General features: G+C 34.7%; 3 protein-coding genes across 7 annotated transcripts; all 3 read left to right on the top strand.

Moving 5' to 3' along the window:
- Nucleotides 1-213: 213 nt before the first annotated feature.
- LOC107867347 (probable trehalose-phosphate phosphatase F) lies at nt 214-7,475 on the top strand. 4 transcript variants are annotated; one of them, XM_016713553.2, is made up of 14 exons: nt 224-367; nt 476-532; nt 4,690-4,774; nt 4,858-5,339; nt 5,418-5,558; nt 5,631-5,702; nt 5,811-5,936; nt 6,046-6,102; nt 6,220-6,321; nt 6,408-6,485; nt 6,579-6,648; nt 6,749-6,819; nt 6,890-6,982; nt 7,068-7,475. In XM_016713553.2, exons 4-14 carry the CDS (start codon nt 5,049-5,051, stop codon nt 7,134-7,136), a joined length of 1,170 nt encoding a protein of 389 aa, XP_016569039.1. In that variant the 5' UTR covers nt 224-367; nt 476-532; nt 4,690-4,774; nt 4,858-5,048; the 3' UTR covers nt 7,137-7,475. The 4 variants fall into 4 exon arrangements, with proteins under 4 accessions (XP_016569030.1, XP_016569039.1, XP_016569022.1 ...); XM_016713544.2 differs by lacking the exon at nt 476-532 and having other exon boundaries at nt 214-367; XM_016713536.2 differs by lacking the exons at nt 224-367; nt 476-532 and adding an exon at nt 4,146-4,507.
- An 812-nt stretch (nt 7,476-8,287) lies between these two features.
- LOC107867333 (transaldolase) lies at nt 8,288-15,536 on the top strand. Of its 2 annotated transcripts, none has more exons than XM_016713511.2 (13): nt 8,288-8,472; nt 8,592-8,706; nt 8,923-9,001; nt 9,089-9,164; nt 9,798-9,881; nt 9,967-10,071; nt 11,523-11,603; nt 11,747-11,811; nt 12,416-12,485; nt 12,566-12,643; nt 13,147-13,244; nt 13,335-13,470; nt 15,151-15,536. In XM_016713511.2, the coding sequence occupies exons 1-13, from the start codon at nt 8,413-8,415 to the stop codon at nt 15,295-15,297; spliced, it is 1,194 nt and encodes a 397-aa protein (XP_016568997.1). In that variant the 5' UTR covers nt 8,288-8,412; the 3' UTR covers nt 15,298-15,536. The 2 variants fall into 2 exon arrangements, with proteins under 2 accessions (XP_016568997.1, XP_016569003.1); XM_016713517.2 differs by lacking the exon at nt 15,151-15,536 and adding an exon at nt 14,523-14,758 and having other exon boundaries at nt 8,298-8,472.
- Nucleotides 15,537-18,591: 3,055 nt separating this feature from the next.
- LOC107867323 (acid beta-fructofuranosidase 2, vacuolar) lies at nt 18,592-23,049 on the top strand. Its single transcript, XM_016713500.2, has 7 exons — nt 18,592-19,056; nt 19,562-19,570; nt 20,136-20,992; nt 21,171-21,332; nt 21,430-21,665; nt 22,436-22,523; nt 22,633-23,049. The coding sequence occupies exons 1-7, from the start codon at nt 18,630-18,632 to the stop codon at nt 22,822-22,824; spliced, it is 1,971 nt and encodes a 656-aa protein (XP_016568986.1). The 5' UTR covers nt 18,592-18,629; the 3' UTR covers nt 22,825-23,049.
- Nucleotides 23,050-23,495: the final 446 nt, after the last annotated feature.

Genomic DNA, 23,495 nt, shown 5'->3' with positions numbered 1-23,495 from the left:
GTCTACTCACTTCATTTCTAACATATCACGCGAAATAAAAAAATTAAATAAACACTTATTTAAAAGTGGAGAGAGTTATTATGGTGTAATTATTTAATTAATCGGAATAATTAATAATGTAAAATTTTTGTTTCCTGATTCAACAACCGAAGGAAAAGGTTACCTTGTTTGGCACGTCTATATATTTTTTTTGGGTCTATCAAAATCAAAAAAACTCTATATATACTTTGGTTTCTCCACCTCTATTTCCCTCTTTTTCTCTTCATTTCTTTTCTCTCTCCATATATTTTTCCATTACATTTTCTTAGGGTTTTTCTCTTTTAATAATTTTCTCTTCAACCCACTGCTGCCGTTTTATTTTCCAAAGGTAAAAATCTTCTTCCCTTTTTATCCTCCATTTTCTTCTTTCATTTAATAACCTTTTCTCCAATCTGATGTGAATTGAAATTTGTTTTTATGGTATACAATTCTTTAGGCATTTGATAGTTGTATTTTCAAGATTGGTTAAAGGGACATGATATAAAATTAACAGGTATTTTATGACACTTTTAGCTTGTATTTGTGTGTGTTTTTGGTGGGGTGGTGGTTATTTTCTTGATTCAAGATTACAATTTTTTTTCTTCTTTCATCATGCAATGTTGTTTGAATTTTATCTGTTGTGGTCCGGCCCTTCCCTAAACTCTACAAATAGCGGCAGTTTTAGTGTACCGAAATGCATTTTTGGTACTTTTTATGGGTACCCAGTTTGATTTTATGGATGTTTTCTATAGTTAAGCATGCAAAAGGTGCAAACTTTAGCCCTTTTATGTTGTGGGTTTTCTTGAAAAGGAAAAAAAAAAGTTTGGTATTTTGACTATTTTTGTGTAAATTTTCTTATGGTCATGAAAGGTTTTTAAGTTCTGGCTTTCTGCAGAGTTATTGTATACAATGTATTTTTTTAATGAGTTAACTGTACAGTCATAAATTTAGTTGTTTGCTTTATGGGTTAATAATAATGGATTTGACAGCACCAAATTGTGGAGGTGGAGTACTTAATTTAGTTTTTGTCGTGTAATTTTAAATTATTTTATTTTTTGTCGGTTGCTCTATGATGTTGAAATATTTGATTATGTGTCATTATCAGTTTTCGTGGTTTACCTGCGAAAAATGGAACTGAGCATTAATTAAGCATACTAACATTTTTTTTAAAGTCACCTGATGATTCCTTAATTATGTGTAGTTATTAATTAATCCATGCCTCCGTTTCATTTCAGTGGCGGAACTAGGATTTTTGATTAAGGAGTTCAAAATAGGAAAAAATACAATAAATAAATAAACTAAGAAGCTAAAGTGAGTTCCACATTTACAATATATACATAAAAGATCATTTTAATCATATGTAAATAGTGTAAATTTTTCGGCGAAGGGGTTCTGAACCCCCTCGGCCCTACCTGGCTTCGCTTGTGCTTGTTCAATTTACAAACTGTTTGTTGCCTTATATAACATTTTCTTTTTCAAGTATCTATGGCTTTTTTGAGGTCCTTTAGTCCAAGTTATGAACAACAACAAAAACATACCCAGTATGTTCCCACAAAGTGGGGTCGGGGTCTAGGGAGGATTAAGTGTACGCAGTCCATACCATTACCTCGGACAGTCCAAGTTATGAATGGTCCTTAAGAATTGCTATTATTCCCTTGGTCCCAATTTACATGTCACTTCGCTTGGTTATTTAGAGTCAATTTGACTAACTTTCAAACCTAAATTAGATAGTTTTTAGTATTATCTTGTGGTTGTAGTATTATCCTGTGGATAGCGGTGTTAGTTAATTTTGCATATTGTACTAATCTATACGCATTTATGTTTTATGATTGCTATATTGTTATTGGTCCTAAGCTGGGGGTCTATCGGAAACAACCTCTCTACGTGGTAGGGGTATGGTCTGCGTACACTCTACCCTCCCCAGACCCACTATGTGGGAATACACTGGGTGTGTTGTTGTTGTACTACAAAAAACACTGAAAGTTGCAATTTTCCTCATGTCAATACGATTAAATAATATACTTATGTTTGAATGTTGGACGTTCACATACTTTGAATCTTGTAAAGTGAAAAATGTTACTACATAAATTGGGACAAAGCAAGAAAATTTGTGGCCGCTATTTTGCATCTCCTTTCTATAATTTCATTATTTTATGAGGTTAAACTTGCTGTACAACAATAACAACATACCCAGTATATTCCCATCAGGTGGGGTCTGGGGAGGGTAAGTGTACGCAGTCCATACCGCTACCTCAAAAGTGAGATAGAGAGGCTGTTTCCGATAGACCCCGGCTCAAAGGTTAAACTTGCTGTAAGAAACATTTTCTCCATCTCTACAAGGTAAGGTAGGGTCCTTCATACTCTCTAACCTTCCCAGTCCCCACTTGGGAGGTTACAGTGAGTATGTTGTTGTTGAGGTTAAAGTTGTTAACTGATTTTAAGTTTATATAATGTCATGGGAGTTTCCAGTTTGATCAAGAATTGGCTAAAATGTGTGCCTTAAAATTGGCTTAATCAAGTTAATAAGCTCATTAGCATTAGAGGTTTCCTTTTTACACTTTAATGGTGGGGTTGAAGTAGGTTGTCTTGACATGTAGGTTGGGAAGTCATGTCATTGCAAGTACAAAATGGCATTACTTGAATCAATAGTAATGTTTTTCCTTTTTCATTTTTTTTGGGTTGGCTTTCAGATCTGAGCTTTTAGTTGGAAGAGGTAAAAATCATGTAGGGTAAGTTGAGATGTCAAGTCCTTTAGCTTGACATTGATTACTTTTGAAATGTACTGTTGCTGAAAAAAGGGATTGTTCTTTTCTGATTTGATGGCAACCATAAAACACATGTTCGGTGGTAGCCCATAGATTATTCACTGATTTCATCAGCTTGTTATCTCAGTTCCCCCTTAGAAGTATTTACCGTCCTTGGCGGAACCAAGAATTTATACAAGAGGATTCAATAATAATATAGTTCTGAGTCAAGGTCTATCGGAAACAACCTCTCCACTTCATCTGAGGTAGTGATATGGACCGCGTACACTTTACCCTCCCAAACCCCATTCCGTGAGAATACACTGAGTATGTTGTTGTTGATGATGATTCAATAATAATACTAGAATGTCACAATTGGGATTTGAAACTATAACCCTAAGCAAAATTTTGAACCTACATTACTATAATACTAGAGTCCTCCTTTATGTTAAGGCGATTTAACAGCTTATATATAACAAATTAAAGCACGGTTGTCGTTGTATTGGCGCAGTACAATTTTGTGGCGAAGAGGATTCAATTTGATTGAGTCCACTTAGCTACGCCTGAGTTGCTGCTTGATACTATGAGAAACAACTTTAACCATAGTGATGTTGTCATAATTAAACCAGTAGCCCATAGTATTGTTTATTGGTGGGGTTCCAAATATAGTCAGTATGAAAAGATCTGATTTTTCTGATGCATTTTATGTATGTTGCTTATTTTTATGATACTTCCTTTTTCTTCTTTCCCCTTTCATCAGTAGTCAAAAAGGTTTTGATGGAACAATGACAGGAAAGTAAAAGATATCCATCTTCTAGTTGTTGGAAAAGAGTGAATAACTTTGATGGTTTTCATTTGGTCCCTTTTGGTGAGTACAATAGTAAAGTTGGAAATTTTTGTTTGTTGTCCATGTGAGCTGTAAGCTTAAAAAGTTTTTGTACTTGGTCCACTTCCATATTAACCTTCACCAAACTTGGGCTGAAAAAGTAGGTTCTTTAATGTGTACTCCCATATCCTACCAAGAGGCAAATATGGTTCTTGATTTTATACCGTTCCTCCGTTTCAGTTTGTTTCTCCTACTTTCTTTTCAGTCCGTTTCAAAGAACATGTCTTTTTCCTTTTTTGGCAACATGATATGTTTAAAACCATAAGATTAAATGACATTTTTAGTAAATTCTACATATCTTTAGTTTAAGATCATAAGATTCAAAGGTTTTTTTTTAGTTGTCAAATTTAAAAGAAAACAGACAAACAAATTGAAATGGGGTAGTATTAAATAACCAACGTGGCGGTGGATGTGAGATTTTAAAGTTAATAGATACAGATTACTGCTTTATCCGCTATGCGATCTTAATAGTACTAATTAAAGAGACTAATTTTGAAAATTTTCAACTACACGTGTACATTTTCAACTATACGTGTACATTTTTAACTTCGCGTTTACATGTTCAACTACACGTGTACTTTCTCAACTATACGTGTACACTTCATGAGATGAAGGTAACTGTTCACCCACACCGTCACACCGACTTATCACCATATAACCGTCTAGCCAAATGGACACCTTTCTACTCACAACTGTATTCACTGATTTTTTGCAAAGCATCATCGAGATCAATATACTTGGAGAGGTACTTGAAAGATGAGTCCTGGTTGATTTAGGTCGCACCCTTTACTGCAAAAAACTATTAATCTTAGTGTTCAACAGCTATTGTCCATGGATCTTTATACTATAGTAGAATAAGGTATCATCTCGGTGAGTCTTCTGTTTTCTTCAAATGAAAATGCATGTAGTAAGGATTCAAGTCTATTCTTCGCCTGTTAGCATGATATGTTTTTAATTTTCTTTGTTTTTTATGTGATGGTAAACTTTTGTAGAAGAGGTCATATAATGTTGTTTTGACACATAGCTAACTTGTTTTTCCAGGTAGGAAGGCACGTTAGACTCAATTAAATTGCGAGCCAAAATGTTCTGTTTCGTAGTGTAAATGCAGTGTGGTTCAGGAGATGAGGTACTGCACAATAAATTTCTGTCTGTCTTATATCGCACAATTAATTTCAGAATCACATCGCCTAACGTTTCCGACTTTTCCAGATTGCAGGAAGCCCGTACTTAATGGAATCCATTCCCAGCAGCAGTGATAAGAAAACTTTGAAGAGGTGGTTTTTCATTGACAAAAGAGTTGGTTAAAACATTCGTTACTCCTAATCATCCACTACTATAAAGTGTCTAGTGCTTAGCTGTCAATCACATAGTCAAAATCTGCCAAATCCATATTTGTCGCAATGGACTTGAATTCGACAAACGCTTCTCCAGTTCTTACTGATCCTTCACCATTGAACGAGTCCAGATTGGGAATCCACTCTAGTTTATTTCCTTATTCACAATCTGGACCTCCATTCTCCACTAGTGTGCTATCAATTCCTAGAAAGAAGCCACTAAAGCTTGATGATGGTCGATCCAATAGTTGGCTTGAGGCAATGCGGTCTTCTTCACCTCCTAGGAAGAAGATCCTGAAGGAAGTAAACATTGATGTTTCTTCAGATGATGCTGATGTGGCTTACCTTTCTTGGATGGTATGTTAAGACTTTTACCAAATGCGCACCGGTCTATTTATTTCCGTTTTCACCAAGCTTGTTACTTTCTTTTTCCAGATCAAGTATCCATCAGCTCTCAACTGCTTTCAGCAAATTATGAGGCAAGCAAGGAATAAACAGATAGTGATTTTCTTAGATTATGATGGGACTCTCTCTCCTATTGTTGATGACCCTGACCGTGCTTTTATGTCCAATGAGGTAAATCGATCTTTCATATGCAAGTAAGATGCTTATCTAGAGATGTTCACATAAAAATAATATATTCTGCAGATGCGTTCTGCTGTCAGTAATGTTGCAAAGTATTTCCCAACAGCTATCATCAGTGGGAGAAGCCGTGATAAGGTAACTTTTAGCTTAATTAGTAATTCCGGTTGTTATCAATTGTCGATATATGTACATTTCAAATCTCTCTTCATTTGCAGAAGTGATTTCTGATTTTTGTTGTTTCAGGTATATGAGCTGGTAGGTCTCCCTGAACTCTATTATGCTGGTAGCCACGGTATGGACATCATGCTGCCAGTCGAAAATACGTTGGCTACTAATGATGCAAATTGTATCAAAGCTACTGACCAGCAGGTATTACTTCAGCTGCTTTAACAGATTCTTTCCTTTCATTCATTCCTTTGTTACATTGTTATCTTGGTCAATTTCTTATAACTATTTCTGTTGGCCTTCTTTTGAGCAGGGCAAGGAAGTCAATCTGTTCCAGCCTGCTCGTAAATTTTTATCAATGATTGATGAGGTGATTTACAATTTACCTCTAAAAGCATTTCAAACCAGCAGATGACTGTTTGTCTCGGCTTGAAAGAAAAAAAAACTATTTACAGGCGTTTACTTAACTTGCTTGATTACTTTGCAGGTTTTTAGAACCCTTGTCGAGAAAACTAAAGACATTAAGGGTGCAAAAGTCGAGAACCATAAGTTTTGTACCTGTGTGCATTACCGTAATGTAGATCAGAAGGTAAGTGCCAGCTTTATTTGCTGTCGACTGAGGTTGCCTATGTTAAAGACAGAACAAGCATTTAGTGATCGTTGTTTTGACTACAGAATTGGTCTGTCGTTGGAGAATATGTCGTCGATGTCTTGAAAGGCTACCCTCGGCTACGGCTAACTCATGGACGGAAGGTAACTTGGAGTCTTTCATCTCCATTTCAATGGAACATTATGGTAATGATGATTTAACTGATGCTATACCCTATGCTTTTCTTTGTTGAATAGGTTTTAGAGGTCCGTCCTGAAATCGACTGGGACAAAGGAAAAGCGGTTGAGTTTCTTCTGGATTCACTAGGTACATATGTAGCTCCTTCATATTTTCATGTTGAAATCGACTGGACAAAGGAGAAGCAGATTCGTGCACTTGCTTACCAGATTCATGTTGAACGATGCAGGTTTTAGCTACCACAAAGATGTGCTGCCGATATATATTGGAGATGATAGAACAGATGAAGACGCATTCAAGGTGAGTATGATTAAGAAAAAACTGTTCTTCTCTTTGATATCATAATTTGCTGACCATATTTTAATTTCAGGTACTGAGGGGGAAATACAATGGTTATGGAATTCTTGTTTCAGCTATCCCAAAAGAGAGTAAAGCCTGCTTCTCTCTCAAGGATACTTCACAGGTCTGCGAGAGATTTTTTGACGTTAAACAAAGTCTTTCTCCGTGTTGATCGTAATCTAAAGTCATGAAATTCGACTATAATGCAGGTCAAAAAGTTCTTGGAATCTCTTGCGAAGACGAGGGAAGTTGAAGAAGATACAGGGGAGAGAAGCTAAAGGGAATAAATACGTGTGTTAGGGTGGTGGTTTATAGAAAATGGGTACTAGCTTTTATTATATGCACAAATAAAGCTCTCAATCTTAGTTTTAATGTTTTGTTGGAAGGTTAAAATTTTGCAAAGTTCCATTTTTTCCTTGCTTTGGTTTTTTTATTCTTTAGTTTTTATCCCTATTTTGGAAATGGTGGAAGGTCTTCAAAGGAGGACCCTTGTCTTTTATGTTAGTACTAGTAATTACTAGAATAAGTTTCAATAGGCCCATTATTCTTACAAATATGTATTTCTCATCAACACTGGTTTTCTGTAAGAATTCAAAGTGCTTTCTACTTTAAGCCAATTTTGCTCTCGTAAATCGCTATTTATCCAATCGAATCCTAAGCATAATTATGTGTTTGGGTTGCTTTGTCGATATCGATCTACGCCTGTTAATAACAATTGATCTACTTTGTATAGTCTTAGCTGATACATATTTATTGCTTTTCGGTATTCTCAATATGTTCCTATTCCTACTCCAATGTCTTTATTGCTTGGTTGATTTTTTTCCCAACAAATTTTGATAATTACTGAAATCCTGAATTTGGGTCTGTTGAGATTCATAATTAGCTTAGCTACTGATACATCCAATTCATTGATACATAATCAATTGAAATTCTTGTAATAATATTTTATAAGGATGAGAATTTACGTAAATATGATAAGTAAAAGTGTATGTTTTATGTTATTTTTCCTAATTTTTTTCCAAGAGGACCACAAAAATTGATTACGATCAGAATTGGAACAAAAAGAAAATGTACATCCTTGGGGTGGGTACCGTAAATGTCGAGAGTTTGTTATTCAAAAGTTTTTGTCAAAAATTATAAGCTATTCCTATATTTTATGGATCAATTAGATTAATTTATCTTATTGATTTATAACATATTTCATAACTAAATATTCTATGATAATTTATAGTTACATTTCGTAATTTTAACCACCAAATCAAATCAGATTTTTTTTAAAAAACAAGTTGGGAGAATGGAAAATAGGAAAGGAATTAAAAAATGTGAAATCAAAACCTTGTGAGATGAAATTCAAGTAACAACCTAAAACTAACATAACATTTTTCAATTCTAGTTTTATTATAATATGTTCATTATTATTCAATTGGCCACTTCATAAAACTAAATTCTGGAACTATACTCTATGCATGAACAGTTGTACATCCACCATTCCAAATTATATATTGAGATTTCCAATTCATTTCAATCATTACTCACACACTGTCTGAATCGAAAATGTCATCTTCTTTGCAGTCTCCGCTATACTCCTCTCTCTCTTCTTCCTCATCTCTTCAGGTACATCTCTCTTCAGCGCGTTATGCGGTAGCTAATAATTGCAAATAAAAAACTATACTTTAAAAAAAAATAAAAATTAACTTATTATTCGTTGTGATTTGTGTATCTAATCCGAACAGGGGAGAAAGCTGAGAAATGCAGTTCATTTCTCCAAGCCGAATTTGATTTTCAAGCCTCGCCGTTCGTTTCCTCTAATCCGAGCTTCCACTGGCTTCTCTTCATCTCTCGATACCGGTACTGTATAACTTTTTTGATTATGTGCTGATTTTTTCAGTAGAATTATGTTGATTGAACTTGAAATGAGTGAATTTTTTTTTAGTAGAAATTGTGTTGATTGGATGTGAAAGCAGTAAATTTTTCAGTAGAATTGACTTGAAATCAGTGAATTTTTTTCAGTAGAATTGTGTTGATTGGATGTGAAATAAGTGAAATTTTTGGTGATGATTTTAGGTTTGAGTACTGAATTGGATGCTGTAACGAGTCATAGTGGGATCGTTCCGGATACAGTCGTTTTCGATGATTTCGAGAAGTTAGTAGTATTTGTGTTTTGATTTACTTCGTGTTAGTTTCTTTGAACGATTTTCGTTTGATGTGTTTATTTGTTTCGGATTTGTAGATTTCCTCCAACTGCTGCTACTGTAAGCTCTTCTCTGCTCTTAGGTATATGTGGCCTTCCTGATACCAAATTTAAGGTAATTATTAGGTGTAGTAAATAGTAGAAATAGTAAATAGTACAATTTGTTTTTTAAGTGAGTTAATGGTCAAAAACACACCTTAAGTTCTCGTTTTTTTCGAGGTTCATGCATGAACTATCTAGTGCACGAGTTTCCTATCTGAACTGTTTAGGTATACACCTTCATTTTTAATGAGTTAATTGTCAAAAGCACACCTAAAGTATTAGTTTTTTCGAGTTTCATATATGAACTATCAAATGTGCAAGTTTCCTACTTGAAATATCAACGATAGTTGGACACATGGTTGGCCAGGTACGGAACTCTAAAAGGGAACAACTGATAGTTGAGGTGTGTTTTTGATAAATAGTTGGTGATAGTTTAGATAGGAAAACTTGGACAACTGATTGGCCAGTTATGGAACTCCTAAAACGGAGATACTTTAGTGTGTTTTTGACCCTTCACTCTTTTTTAATCAAGCAAGGTAAACATCATGAAAAGACAGTGAAATTTTTTTATACCATGTGGATGTATGCCTCTTTTATTATCTAAAGAAGAACTTGGCGCTGGTTCATGTAAATATTAAGAGTATGATCCAAATTCATGCTAATTGATTAGATGTTATGCTGACCGATGTGCATATATTGGATATAGAGTGCTGTAGACAGAGCTTTATCAGATTCTGAGTGTTATGGATTGGAGAAATCTGATCTTCGAATGTCTTGTTTCTGCAACAAGGTTGGTCCTTTATTATGTTAGCTAAGTGTACTATAGTTTCTTTCTAGTCAATGATCATTTTAACTATTGGTTGTTGTGATAATAGGCTTTAGCGCACGTTGGTGGAGATTTAGCAAAGCTTGTGCCTGGTCGAGTTTCTACTGAAGTGGATGCTCGGCTCGCATATGACACACATGGCATTGTGCGAAAGGTAGTAGTGTGAAAATTAGTATCAGTAATTCAGTATTCATTAGGACCGGCCTATGGAACCTATGTGCAATGGGTTCAAAGGAACCTAATATTTCCTATGTAAAACAATGATATATATGTGAAAACCCCACAAAATTTCAACAAATTTTAAATATCACATAATTTCAACAGTCCAGAATTTAGTATGTATGAAGAACATAACGGTTGAACCCATCAAGTTCTGATTTTTGTTGGCACGCTAATAACTTGGTATATTAGTGGGACTCCTACCTTGCCCCGTATATCTTCATTCCTAATCTCAAATCTCCTAGTATGCTCACACATTCATCTTAGATCCTCATTTCCGCTACTTTCAACTTCTGAACGTGTGAGTTCTTGACTGGACAACACTCTACCCCATGCAACATAGTGTATTTCCGGTCTTTTTAATTTCCAGTAAAGACAATCAACGTCCAACGGTATGCGAAAAGTTAATCGAGTCAGGTTTTTTAAACTGAAACCGATCATCTTTATTAGAATATTAAGGTTAAATCTGTATATGTCGCGGTGGTAGGATTTTTATTCTACTTTTTACTGGTATATGAGTGCTTGGAATATCCGTTACATAAATGGTGAACATGAAAATTTGATTCAGTCTTTTAACTGCTAGATGACCTGCAATTTGGTTGTTATTTGAGAAATATGATTCTATTTTTTCCTTTCCTTAGCTTAGAACTTCCCTTGTTAGTGGGATGTAGTTAAATATACTAAAAATCCCAGTATAATTTTCTATCTGTCACAGTACCTGTGTCGTCTTATTTTTATGTTGATGTTTATTTTATCCAGTAAATGTACCAAACTATTGATTTTAAGTTTCCTTTTATCCTGAGGACAGTTATTAAGATAGTTGCTAAAGTTTTGTTGTGTTTGATATAAATGGGTCCTATATAAAGTTGATCTTTTCAATAATTTTTCTCAAGTGACAACACGCCTTCTGAAGTTCTTTCTTTTCTCCGGAAAGATATTGAAGAGTGTTGTGAAAAAGCATCCTTTCCAAGAAAAATCAACCCAATTTTTAGACAATTAGAAATAGAGTCACTCTTATTCAGCTTTAATCTTTAAAACCAAGAGATCAAAATCATCCAATCGCTGCATATACCTGGTCGTTTGTGGGGAATTTTTCTGCGTCTAAATGGTTAGCATGCTATAAAAATGTCATTTCATATTTTTGAAATGTAAAATCACATCCTGTTACCATGGAGGTCACGGGTAACAGCCTCTGGCAGAAATGCAAGGTAAGGCTGCGTACAATGCACACTTGTGGGGAGGCCCTTTCCCGGATCCTGCGCATAGCGGGAGCTTTAGTGCATCGGGTTGCCCTTTTAAAATCGCATCCTGTTACCACCATATCACATTCTTCATCTTTCTTGTGGCATGTCCTGTGTTTGAGCGGTTTCAACTTCAACTTTGCAGGTGCATGACCTCTTGAAAACCTATACCGAAATTGAAGTTCCTCCAGAGCGACTGCTATTCAAAATTCCTGCAACTTGGCAAGTGAGTTCCATAAGACAATTATAATTGTTTCTGTCCCCTGTTGAACAACTCATGTTGAATCAAACTGTGTCTGAAAGTTAGTGAGTTCTGATTCTTCTGAAGGGTTATCCTTCTCATTTGTCAGTGTTTTATCTTTCTTTTAGGGAATTGAGGCATCAAGGATATTGGAAGCCGAGGGTATACAGACACATTTGACTTTTGTTTACAGGTATAAACTTTCACAAACAGATTGACAAGAGCTCATGCTCATATTCTATGCATACCTCTAATTTTTCAGCACCTACTTCCCCTGCCATCTCTTCCTTTCATGCCATGTCTATCCAATTAGACCAAACATTGTTCTTTATGGACAATGAAAATCTACATATATATATATACACACACACTTACATACGCGTGCATACTCCTTTGTTAGCATGTCATTTAATTCATTATTGATGATAGTTTGTGTTGGTTATTCATCCTATGGAACTGTTAAATGAGATAATTCTCATGTGTGCTCTATATCTTCCAGTTATTTAGCTTTTGATTTTTAGATAAACTCTTTAAAATTTATTGTTTTGCACTTTGTTTCTGGTTCACGAAACATATATTTTGCCGTGATCTTGAGGTTACATGAGAAAAATTAAAATTGGTTCTAGCTTTATCAACTATGTTATTTGAATATACTGCTCCCTTATTTTTTTATTGTAATATAGACATAAATTTTTCTCCTCCATTCAAAGTCCACATGCAATAAATCATGTAGGCGAATGCTTGGAATTTGCTTTTCTAATCTAAATCTATTAGAAACTTTTGTCTCGACTTCTCAGCTTTTGTCAGGCTGCTGCTGCTGCTCAAGCTGGTGCTTCTGTCATTCAGATTTTTGTTGGTCGCCTGAGGGTAAATTCTTTTGTCTTATAATAAATTATGTTTTTTGGATTCTTTAATTCTCTTGGCATCTCATTTATCACTATTTTCAGGATTGGTCTCGCAATCACACTGGTGACTCTGAAGTTGAAAGTGCTCTTAGACGAGGAGAAGACCCCGGCTTAGCATTGGTCAGTTTTACCACCTCCTTCGTCTTATTCTCCTTCCAAATGCATTTGATTATTCCTCTCGACTGTAAGTATTTCAGGGGGTTTTGACACTTACACTAAATTTGAGTAGTTTTTGAATCTAGATGTTTTGAGAATAGCATATTTATAGATAAAACCTAGGAGCTTGTGACCATCACAAATTATGGACATGTATAACTCAAGCTCCAGAAATATGTAAGCTACTTCCAACCTGGACTAGTTATCTAATTGCAAGATGTATCTGTCCTTTGCTCCTCAGGGATATCTTAATGCCTCCTTGGATTTTGTTTTGTATTGGTCGATTGTATTTTTGATGTTATTGTGCCAAATTATCATTGAAAATACTTTTCTGCTGTCTTTGAACAACAATCCTGGAACTGAGATATTATGAGCCTTTCCTTGAATGGCTTTTCCCCGGACATCTTGCAGCCAAATCACTGAAGTACAAATCACTGAAGTACTGAGTGTTCTTTGCACTTTTTCAGGTGACAAAAGCTTATAACTACATCCACAAGTATGGGCACAAAACAAAGCTGATGGCTGCAGCAGTACGGAACAAGCAGGATGTCTTCAACCTTTTGGGGTAATTTTGACTGTACTTCGAACATGTAAATGTTTTGTTGCACCTGATGTGGTCCATATGTGGTGCTTATAACTTTGTTAACAACTTCAGGGTGGATTACATTATCACCCCACTGAAGGTATTGCAATCTCTTAAAGAATCCGTGACCTTACCAGATGAGAAGTACTCATTTACAAGAAGGTTATCCCCACAATCAGCTGCTGCATTCACTTTCACTCAAGACGAGGTTTGGTCTCAAATCCATCTCATATCTTTCATTCTCATGAGCCTGTTTCCAATTGACGAAAGGGAATTATGGGCGAATGAACATTATTTGATGGGAAACAAATGGATCTGATACAAACTCATGCAATGAAACTTGTTGAGGTTATGACACCTGAGCCAACTCAACTCAAAAAGCTAGCTCATGTGGGAAGGATTGTCCAAGTCCATAGAAGCAAACCCCTGTCCATTCCCCCACCAATGTAGAACTTTCAGCCACTTCAACACCCCCTTCACGCCTAGGCAACCAATGTGGAACTTTCACCTACTTCAATACCCCCTTCACGCCCAGGTTCAACTGGCGTGTGGACCGGAGAGCCTAAAGGGGGATGGACCTGGCTCTGATACCATGTAAAGATATGTAAAGATATGACACCTGTTCTAACTCAACCCCAAAAGCTAGCTCATGAGGGGAGGATTGCCCAAGTCCATATAAGCAAACCATCAATCCATTCTCCAACCAGTGTGAGACTTTTTAGAAATAAGCTGCAGAGTGGTCTTTGCTGCCTGTGAAATTTAGTAATTACTCCATCTGTTTCATTTTGTCTTTTTATGTGTTTTGTTTGGTTGAGCACGGAATTCAAGAATATAAAGACTTTGAAATCTTATAGTCTAAATTGAAGGTGTCTTGCCAAATTTGAATCTTGTGGTTTAAACATGACATGTTCTTATAAGAGAGTGTCATCAAGGGTAAAATGGGAATACTAGAATTGAATGCTTACTAAATAGAAAGAAAGATACACAAATTAAAACAGAAGAAGTACGTCTCTTTCACTCAATCAAATACAATGTGTTGGTCTCATCCTATGAAGAGCAGCTCGATGCACTAAAGCTCCCGTTGTGCGCGGGGTCCGAGAAGGGCCAAACTACAAGGGTCTATTATATGCAACCTCACCTTACATTTCTGAAAGGGGCTGTTTCCACGGCTTGAACCCGTAACTTTCGGCTTACATGACAACTACTTTACTAGTTACTCCAAGGCTTTCTTTCATGGAAAGTGATATTTGATTTTTGTAGGACAACTTGAATCAAGATAGGTGAGAAGTAGAGGAGGAAGAAGAGAAAGAAGAAGTTGGATGTGAGACACCGAGTAGTGGGGCCTGACCGGCTTTCTGTCTGGACAACTGAATGCATATATTTGTATATCAAAATAGATATTTTTTTTCTTAAAGTTCTCAAGTAATGAAACAAGATAGTGAAATACTTATACACGTATTTATAGAAGTCCAAGAAGGAAGGAGAAGTTATCAAACACGACTTTCATACTCTATAGCTTTTAAAAAAAAGTACGGCCGAGGAGGAGGAATGTTTTCATAAAATATTTTGACTCTTAACATTGTTTTGAAGGGGAGCCTTGAAGTAAAAATAAAGTGTGGCTTATAGGTCTCGAGCTGTGGAAGCAGCCACTAATGCTTGCATTAGGTTAGGTTGTCTACATCACACCCCTTGGGGTGCGGCCCTTCACGGACTCTACTTATTAATGCAGGATGGGTTGTGCACCGGGCTGGCCCCCTTTAACATTGTTTTATTTGAAGTTGTATCTGCTTCTCTGCAACTTCTTAAGAAACTCTAAATCCTCAGTAAAATTTAGTTTGAATACAATGATATGATGATCTTCACAGTAACTGATGCTATTCTATTTCAGCTTCAAAAGTGGGATCAGTATAGCTTCTCTTCAGCTATGGGTCCTGCATCGGTGGAGCTCCTCACTATTGGAATGGATGGCTATATTAATCAGGCTAAGCGGGTTGAAGAATTGTTTGGCAAGATATGGCCACCACCGAATGTATGAAAATGGCGACATGCATCAGCAGGATGTTTGTGGTTTCGTGAAAAGATATGTGTCAGCTTTTCTTAGTTTGAACAGTGGACTCGAGGTTCTTAAACCCACCTAGCATCAAGACTTGTGTGAGAGTCTCATATACACAATATGCGCCGGGTTTAATTCTCACTGTCCTACTTCCGGCATCTTCAATGATTCCCTTATGTAATAAAATGAATTTTTTAAATCTCATTTAGCTTTTGGGATTCCTTTTCTTGTTTCCTTCCTATATTGTTTGACCCCTTCTTGACGTTTCTCTCTTTAGCAACTATGACTCTGATTTTGGTATTGCTCTTGTGTTACCTGTTATCAATAGAAAAGTATATATTAAAAAAACAATCAGACTGGTAAAATCGACGGCTGCGTGGCTCTATACCATGTCATGAGTGATAGCGAAGCCAAGCCGCCGTCTATAGACGGCGGAGGGACTAAAGCTTAACGACAGTTAGCCTTCCTCTACAAGGAATGGAATGGAAGTGTAATTAGTGAGTTAGCCTTCCTCTACAAGGAATGGAAGTGTGATTAGTGTGGATGAATCGACATTTGTTGTACATGAGTTGGATGTATTACACACGGATGGAATTGCGTAATAAGGCTTTTCACTAGCTTAGTGAATCGATTTAAACTAGTAAATAGAGTATGTTTTTGTTGGCAGTGAGCATGTTGCGGTGATTCTCCTTCATAAAGGGAATTTCACCCCCTCTTTCTAAATCAGCGTCTCTTTTTATGATTGCGATTATAAATTGTGATTTTGACATCATTTTTCGTATAATGGGTCATCTCCTGTCATTTTTCAGAATGATTGCAACGAGACACATCAACACCACTACTTAAAGGTGGAAAGGAGGGCGGTCGGAGGATGACTGGTGAGTTTCGAAGCTATTGTTAAATGGCGAAGGCGAAATGTGGAGAAGGCGTGACATTTCGACTAATAAGATAAATAACACCAACAATTGGTGTTTTCCACATTACAATTTTTAACACTGTAAAAAAATTCTTTTCAGGTAAATTAGCTTGAGGTATTTTCTAACTTTTTTTTTCTTTAGAAGGGTGAACCTGGAGGAAGACCACAGTGAAATTTAAATCCAACAGGCAACACCCAAAAGTGCAGAGTGAAATTGTTACCACAAACACAAGCTGCAATTCCCATGATCCATCTACAGTTGTTTCCTTAATGATTGATATCATATGGATCAATGTCCATAATGATAAAGATTCCAAACTATGATCATTATTCATTTCATATTATTAGAAGTCCATATGGATTTGCCATAATAACAAGAAGATCAAATGAAATGAACATTTTTAAAATCGAAAAGATGTATCGAGACAAATATATCAACGACTAAAGAAAGAAACTAAAATGATTATGATCCACTGGAATCGATCAAAAGAACCAGACACCAAATCGATATGGATCCAACAGTTAATGCATGTGAAAGATGTGAAAAATATCATTGTCACCATGTGCATTTGGTAAGTAAATCCAAATTTAATTTCATGTGGAAGCATGGACAATGACATTATTATAATTAATCAATTCATAGTAATTCCAAATTTGATTTCATGTGGAAGCATGGTCAATCACATTATTATAATTAATCAATTCAATGTATCTCACATTAGTATAATTAATCAATTCAATGTATCTAGTGTAATGAAATTTTCATGTTTTTCTTCCTTCTCTCTTACATACTAAACACACACAAGTATGATTGATTTTAAGATATGGCCCATCAAACAAAACAGCATTATATGGAACTGGAAATCCTGTTGCAACTCATTGCATGTGGACAAGCACATGCCTTTTTCTGATATGTTTGTGTTGTTACAGGATGTATTTCATGTACACTAGGCCAAATTCCATTAGGAGAAGATACAATTGGATCCTTTTTAAAATAAATTGTTTCACAATGTGGAGATATGCTTGATTCCAATGTAAGAAAATGATTGAAAAAGATAATGAATTGCCAATGGGTTTTTAAATTAACTAGTAATAGGAATTTGGTGCATTAAAGCTTTTGTTGTTATATGCGGAGTTCGAGAAAGAACTGAACACTACTCTCAATTGTATGCAACCTTATGTTGAATTTTTATAGGAGGCTATTTTCACGACTTAATACATAACCTCCTGATCAAACAATAACTTTATTAGTGACTTAAGGCTCCTCTATCACCTTGATATATGACAGTTTGAATCTTGAAATAATAGTATGTCCATTTTACCTCGTTAATTAAAAGTTAATAAAGATTTCATTGCTTAGATGGTCACTGAACTACTAAAAATAGGTGATAAAGTGATATTATTTATATTAAATCAAAAAAGTTAGTTTTCTTTTATCATTTCATCCAAAAGATTTCTCAAGCCGAAAAGTGATACAATTTCTCCTCTAAATTGTATTTCTAATTTAATATCTCTCGAATTTAGTTTATCAATATACACAAACTCTAACAATTCGTTGCTCATTATGCAAAAATAATTGAATATTGAATTAAATTATCCTCGTCTACAAAGCTCTGTTGGGACTCGATCAGCTCAATTTTGGTTTTAATTCATGAACTCCAACCAATTTTAAACTTTGGTCCTCTTCCAAAACTAAATATTCTTCTACGACCAAATCAATTAACATATATTGTTTTCAAAAAGTTTGGGCTAATTGCTAGAAAAAAAACACGTTTTTCTTATTCCTATTATTACTACAAAAAAAGGGTCTTTGATATTTCCTAGGGAAAACTAAGATAATTACGGAAAATCGATAATTAGCATTATTTGAACGTTGAAATTTCCTAAATTAAAACCAGTCAATAAATCTCTATTATGACGGCTGTTTGAAATTTCAACAATTATTTTTTCTTAAAAATAGATGAATATATTAAAGTAAATAATTTCCACTTTTAATCTTTAAACAAACCTCATGTATTAAAGAAATCTTCATTTAATTTTATTTCCTAAATTACCTTGTCAACATTTTAACCAAGTAGCGTCCACTCCTTTTTTTAAGTAGTAAAAATGTAAATTAGCAAATCCCAAGATTATATTCTTCATTTCTTCCCATAAACCAAATTTGTAAAAAAATTTAAAAAATATTATTTATTTGTTGTTGTTTCTCGTTTCAATTTTCACAAAAAAGACAGTAAAATAAAATTAAAAAAAACAGATCTTGTTTCCCACCATCAGTTTTTCCGAAGTAAACTAAAAAAAAAAAAAGGAAAATAAGAATACTAGTAGTATTTTGTAGTGCTATAAAAGGCCTTAAAAAGTAGATTGTCCATGCAAATTAAAAAAAAAAAAGAACTTTCTTATGGCACTCTCTAATTCAGAGGAAACAAATAATGGCGTTGCATACACACAATTACCGGAGGCGGAGACCGCCTCCCATAATTCTCCGGCATCAACATACGGGAGATCGAAAAGAGTTACGTTTATGATATTAACAACGTTTGTGGTGTTTATATTATTTTTCGTAGCGGTAAAATACGGTAGTTATGAAGATATTGATGATGTAAATCCAGGATCGGATCCATCACAAGATACGGTGTGTAACATACTCGGCTCTAATCTAATGCCATTGACCACCATGAGGATGGTGGAGCGTGGTGTGGCGGAAGGCGTCTCTGCCAAGTCACATGGACATTTTTTGGGTGCACGGCCATTTCCGTGGACCAAAAATATGTTGATTTGGCAAAGAACGTCCTTCCACTTTCAACCTAAGAAGAATTGGATGAATGGTTAGTACTAACATTTTAAAATTTTTTCATACATCAAGAATGATTTTATTTATGAATTATCATTTGTAAATGATGAATGAACGTGAATCTTTGAATTTGTTATTTCCATGAACCCTTGTTAATTGAAATGAGATCGGAAATTTAATGCTTGTATGAAGTAGAAATCACTTTGATTTAATTGTTCATGTTGATCATCCACATTCTATTACACGTTCATGAATTTTAAGTTTTGCGTCTTATTTTTTAATGAATTGACATGACATTGTACTAAGTTCGTAATGTAAGAATTCTTGATATTGATATAAAACAAACCATTAATTACAGATTACATCTTTTGGAGTAAATGGATACTTAAGGACCTTTAATTGTAATATAAAATTGCTCTTATTTATTTTCTTGTTATTATTATTATTATTTTTGAGGTAAATATTGATAACTTGTTCTTATTTGGCATGTTGGATTCCTTGGCTGGGGATTACGGAAATTGCTTGATTTTGTTTCTCAGATCCGAATGGTAAGTCCATATTTTTCTACCATCATTTATGTTTTGATATATTGAGAATTATTCTCAAAACCCTGACCTAATTTAGAACATATATAGTACAAGAACAATTTTTAATTAGATAGTTTTTTTGTCAACATGGTGTAGACAGTTGTCTTTAGACAGTTGCATGTGAATTTTCTAGGACCAAACACAAACATCCATCATGTCTGTCTGTCCATTTAACAACCTAGCTTTGTTTTGATTCACGAATTTATAGTAATTTTTTTCAATCAAGGGTGGATAACTTATGTAATTATATATGACCTAGGTTAATTATTGTTACAATTTAAAATTATAAGTCCACAAAAAATGTAAAGACTTTCCATTAATGAAGTTTTACCAGTTGATTTGGAACATTTATAAAAAGTTACAATTCCATGGGATGCCAAATATAAAATTCTCTATTTTAAATTTAAAGTTGAAATGATGGACCGAATAAAATATGATAAATACTTGACTATAATCTCCAAATAATATTTCAAATATTTGAAACGAAATACTTAGTTATGTTGTTTTAACTCCAATTTTTTTTTAGGTCCATTATACTACAAAGGATGGTACCATTTGTTCTATCAATACAATCCAGAGGCAGCTGTATGGGGAAACATTGTGTGGGGCCATGCAGTCTCACGCGACCTAATCCACTGGCAGCATCTGCCAGTGGCCATGGTAGGTGATCAATGGTACGACATTAACGGTGCATGGACCGGATCCGCTACCTTTTTACCAGATGGTAGTCTCATCATGTTATACACCGGGTCAACCAACGAATCGGTCCAGGTCCAAAACCTGGCGTACCCAGCCGACCCATCAGATCATCTCTTAAGAAAATGGGTCAAGTATGAGGGCAACCCGGTCCTGGTCCCACCACCCGGTATTGCCAAGAAGGACTTCCGTGACCCCACGACCGCGTGGACCACGCCGGAGGGCAAATGGCGGATTACTATTGGCTCAAAAGTTAATAAAACCGGAATCTCATTGGTCTATGACACAGTTGATTTTAAGAATTTTGAATTATTAGAAGGTGTGTTACATGGTGTACCGGGTACGGGTATGTGGGAGTGTGTGGACTTTTACCCGGTATCGAAAGTTGCTGAAAATGGGCTGGACACTTCAGAAAATGGGCCTGCAGTTAAACATGTATTGAAGTCCAGCCTCGACGATGATCGAAATGACTATTATGCCCTTGGTACGTATGATGCATTGAATGGAAAATGGGTTCCAGATAACCCAACTATTGATGTTGGCATTGGACTAAGATATGATTATGGTAATTTTTATGCATCAAAAACATTTTATGACCAAGAGAAAAAGAGAAGAGTCCTTTGGGCTTGGATCAAAGAAACTGATAGTGAAGCTGCTGATATTTGCAAGGGTTGGGCCTCACTTCAGGTACAATTTCATTAGCTAAATTACGTAAATGTTCGTTTTTAGGTTATCATCGTTCATAAGATTTTTGAAAAGTAGTCATTTACTAAACCATCATGTCGTATCATAGTAACAATTGTTGTTTTACTGATTAATGTAACATTTGGTAACGTGTGATGTTTATTTTTCTTTCGAAAAACAGCCAATTCCAAGGACTATAAAGTTTGATAAGAAGACTGGAAGCAACATAATTACATGGCCAGTGTCAGAGGTAGAAACTTTGAGATCAAACAGAGTCGAATTTGATAAGGTTAAGGTTAATCCAGGGTCAATTGTCCCACTAGAAGTTGGTTCCGCCGCTCAGGTTGGTTCATTTCGTCAATTGAATTTAACTTATATACACTTACAGTCAGTCTAGACTGACAATATCATGTCATATATCATTATGATTATTATTGCAGTTGGACATAATGGCTGAATTTGAAGTAAACCAAAAGGTGTTGGAGAGAATAGATGGTAGTAATGGAACATATGATTGTATAAACAGTGGTGGGTCTGCTGAACGTGGTGCATTTGGACCATTTGGTTTATTGGTTCTAACAGATAATGGCTTATCAGAACAAACACCAATCTATTTCTACATTGCTAAGGATGCTAAAGGCAATTTCAACACTTTTTTCTGCAATGATCTCACCAGGTATTAATTTTCTATCCTCTTGCATCATCATTAAAAGATTTTGTAACACTATTTTCTTCTTAGTCCGTTCCTTAAAAAAAAAAAAAAAAAAAAAAAAAAAGAGTGAAGCATTTAGTACCCCTGAACTATGATCAAATTTGCTACGACATACTCTAACTTCACGGGGATCCTATTATCTCCTGAATTAAATTTTAGCGTATTTTTTTAAACCTTTCTTGCTGGCATAACACTTTTTTAGGTTACGTGACACCTTTAACGTGGACCTCATTTTTATGTAATAAAAAGATGTCACGTCAGCACAAAAGGGTGACAAAAATACGCTAAAATTGAGTTCAAGAGGTAATAAGACCTCTGTGAAGTTGGAATGTGTCGTAGCAACTTTGACCATAATTCGGGGTATTGAATTATGCTTATTTCAAAAAAAAAAAAAAAAAAAAACACTAATCCAGGGAAATGGTTTAACTTGAACTTCACTTTTACAATTGTACAAATATTATGATATGGCTTCCGCAAATATTCCCTTTTTATGCCACCATTTGGATTTTGTCCTTACTTTTAAAGTTGTGCAAATATCGTCTTTGAGATTACAAAGCACTATATTATAACTACACAAATGTTAAGACATTTAAAGTTACAAATTTCCAAACAAAAAAAAAATAACTCTTAAATTATATGAAGTCGAATTATGTCATATAAATTGAAACGGACAAATTATAGTCAAATAAGTAAATAATGGTGGTCCTAATGTTTACTTCCTGCTATATTTATAGGTCATCTGAAGCATCAGATGTTCATAGATTAATGTATGGCAGCACTGTTCCAGTTCTCCAAGGAGAGAAACTTACTCTAAGAACACTGGTAAAATTAATTTTCCTTTTCATTGATCATTTTCTTAATTGCTTGTCCCAAATTAAATATTTATGTTTATGTTTATAGTAATTAATAATTTTGTGAAACTAATTAACAGGTGGATCATTCAATAGTAGAAAGTTTTGCACAAGGTGGAAGGACAGCTATAACATCAAGGGTATATCCAACAAAGGCAATATATGAAGATGCTAAGCTCTATTTATTTAACAATGCCACTGATATTAGCATTACTGCCACACTCAAGATTTGGCAAATGGATTCTGCTAATATACAATCTACTTATACTTAATTAATTCCACCGATAATTATAATGTACCGAGATATATCATTTATTGATATTTCTTAATTTTTGATTTTCCACCATGTATTTGTTTTGTGGCATTCTTTTATTTATTTTTTATTGTAATAATTTCATCTTTCCCATTTTTCCTTTTTTATTCCCTCCGTTTATGTACTCCGGATATCTTCATTAGTGAAACTCAAATAATGAAGAAACCAGTGAAGTGTTTTATCATATTCAAAGTCATTAATCAAATTTATAGTATGATATTTTATTATGTTATGCAACCATCATGATTTACACATGACAAAGAAACTGAATATGATTTGGGCAAAATTCACAAATAGCATACTTAACCCTTTAATTATGAGATTCATAGCAACACTTTCATAATTGCATATTATAGCAACTTTTGATATGTATTTTGGTAAAGTATTGCTATAAAAATACAAATACAATTCTTTTTACTGCATTAATTATCTGATCTAAATATGGTAATAATTTCATAAATTAACAATTAAAGATTACAATCCCATTAAAAGCTCACTAATCACCCTTTTTCCGTTACCTTCCAACAACACTATTCAAATTCAAAAAAAAAAAATTGTATTATCCACTCGCAATATGCGTGATTCTTCTTCAAAAAAAAAAAATTCAATTCAATTTTCCAATCGCTAAAC

This window comes from Capsicum annuum, chromosome 1 (genome assembly GCF_002878395.1).
Source record: "Capsicum annuum cultivar UCD-10X-F1 chromosome 1, UCD10Xv1.1, whole genome shotgun sequence".
Lineage (NCBI taxonomy): Eukaryota > Viridiplantae > Streptophyta > Magnoliopsida > Solanales > Solanaceae > Capsicum > Capsicum annuum.
The sequence above is the reverse complement of the archived record's forward strand: the minus strand, read 5'-3'. Positions and strand labels throughout refer to the sequence as shown.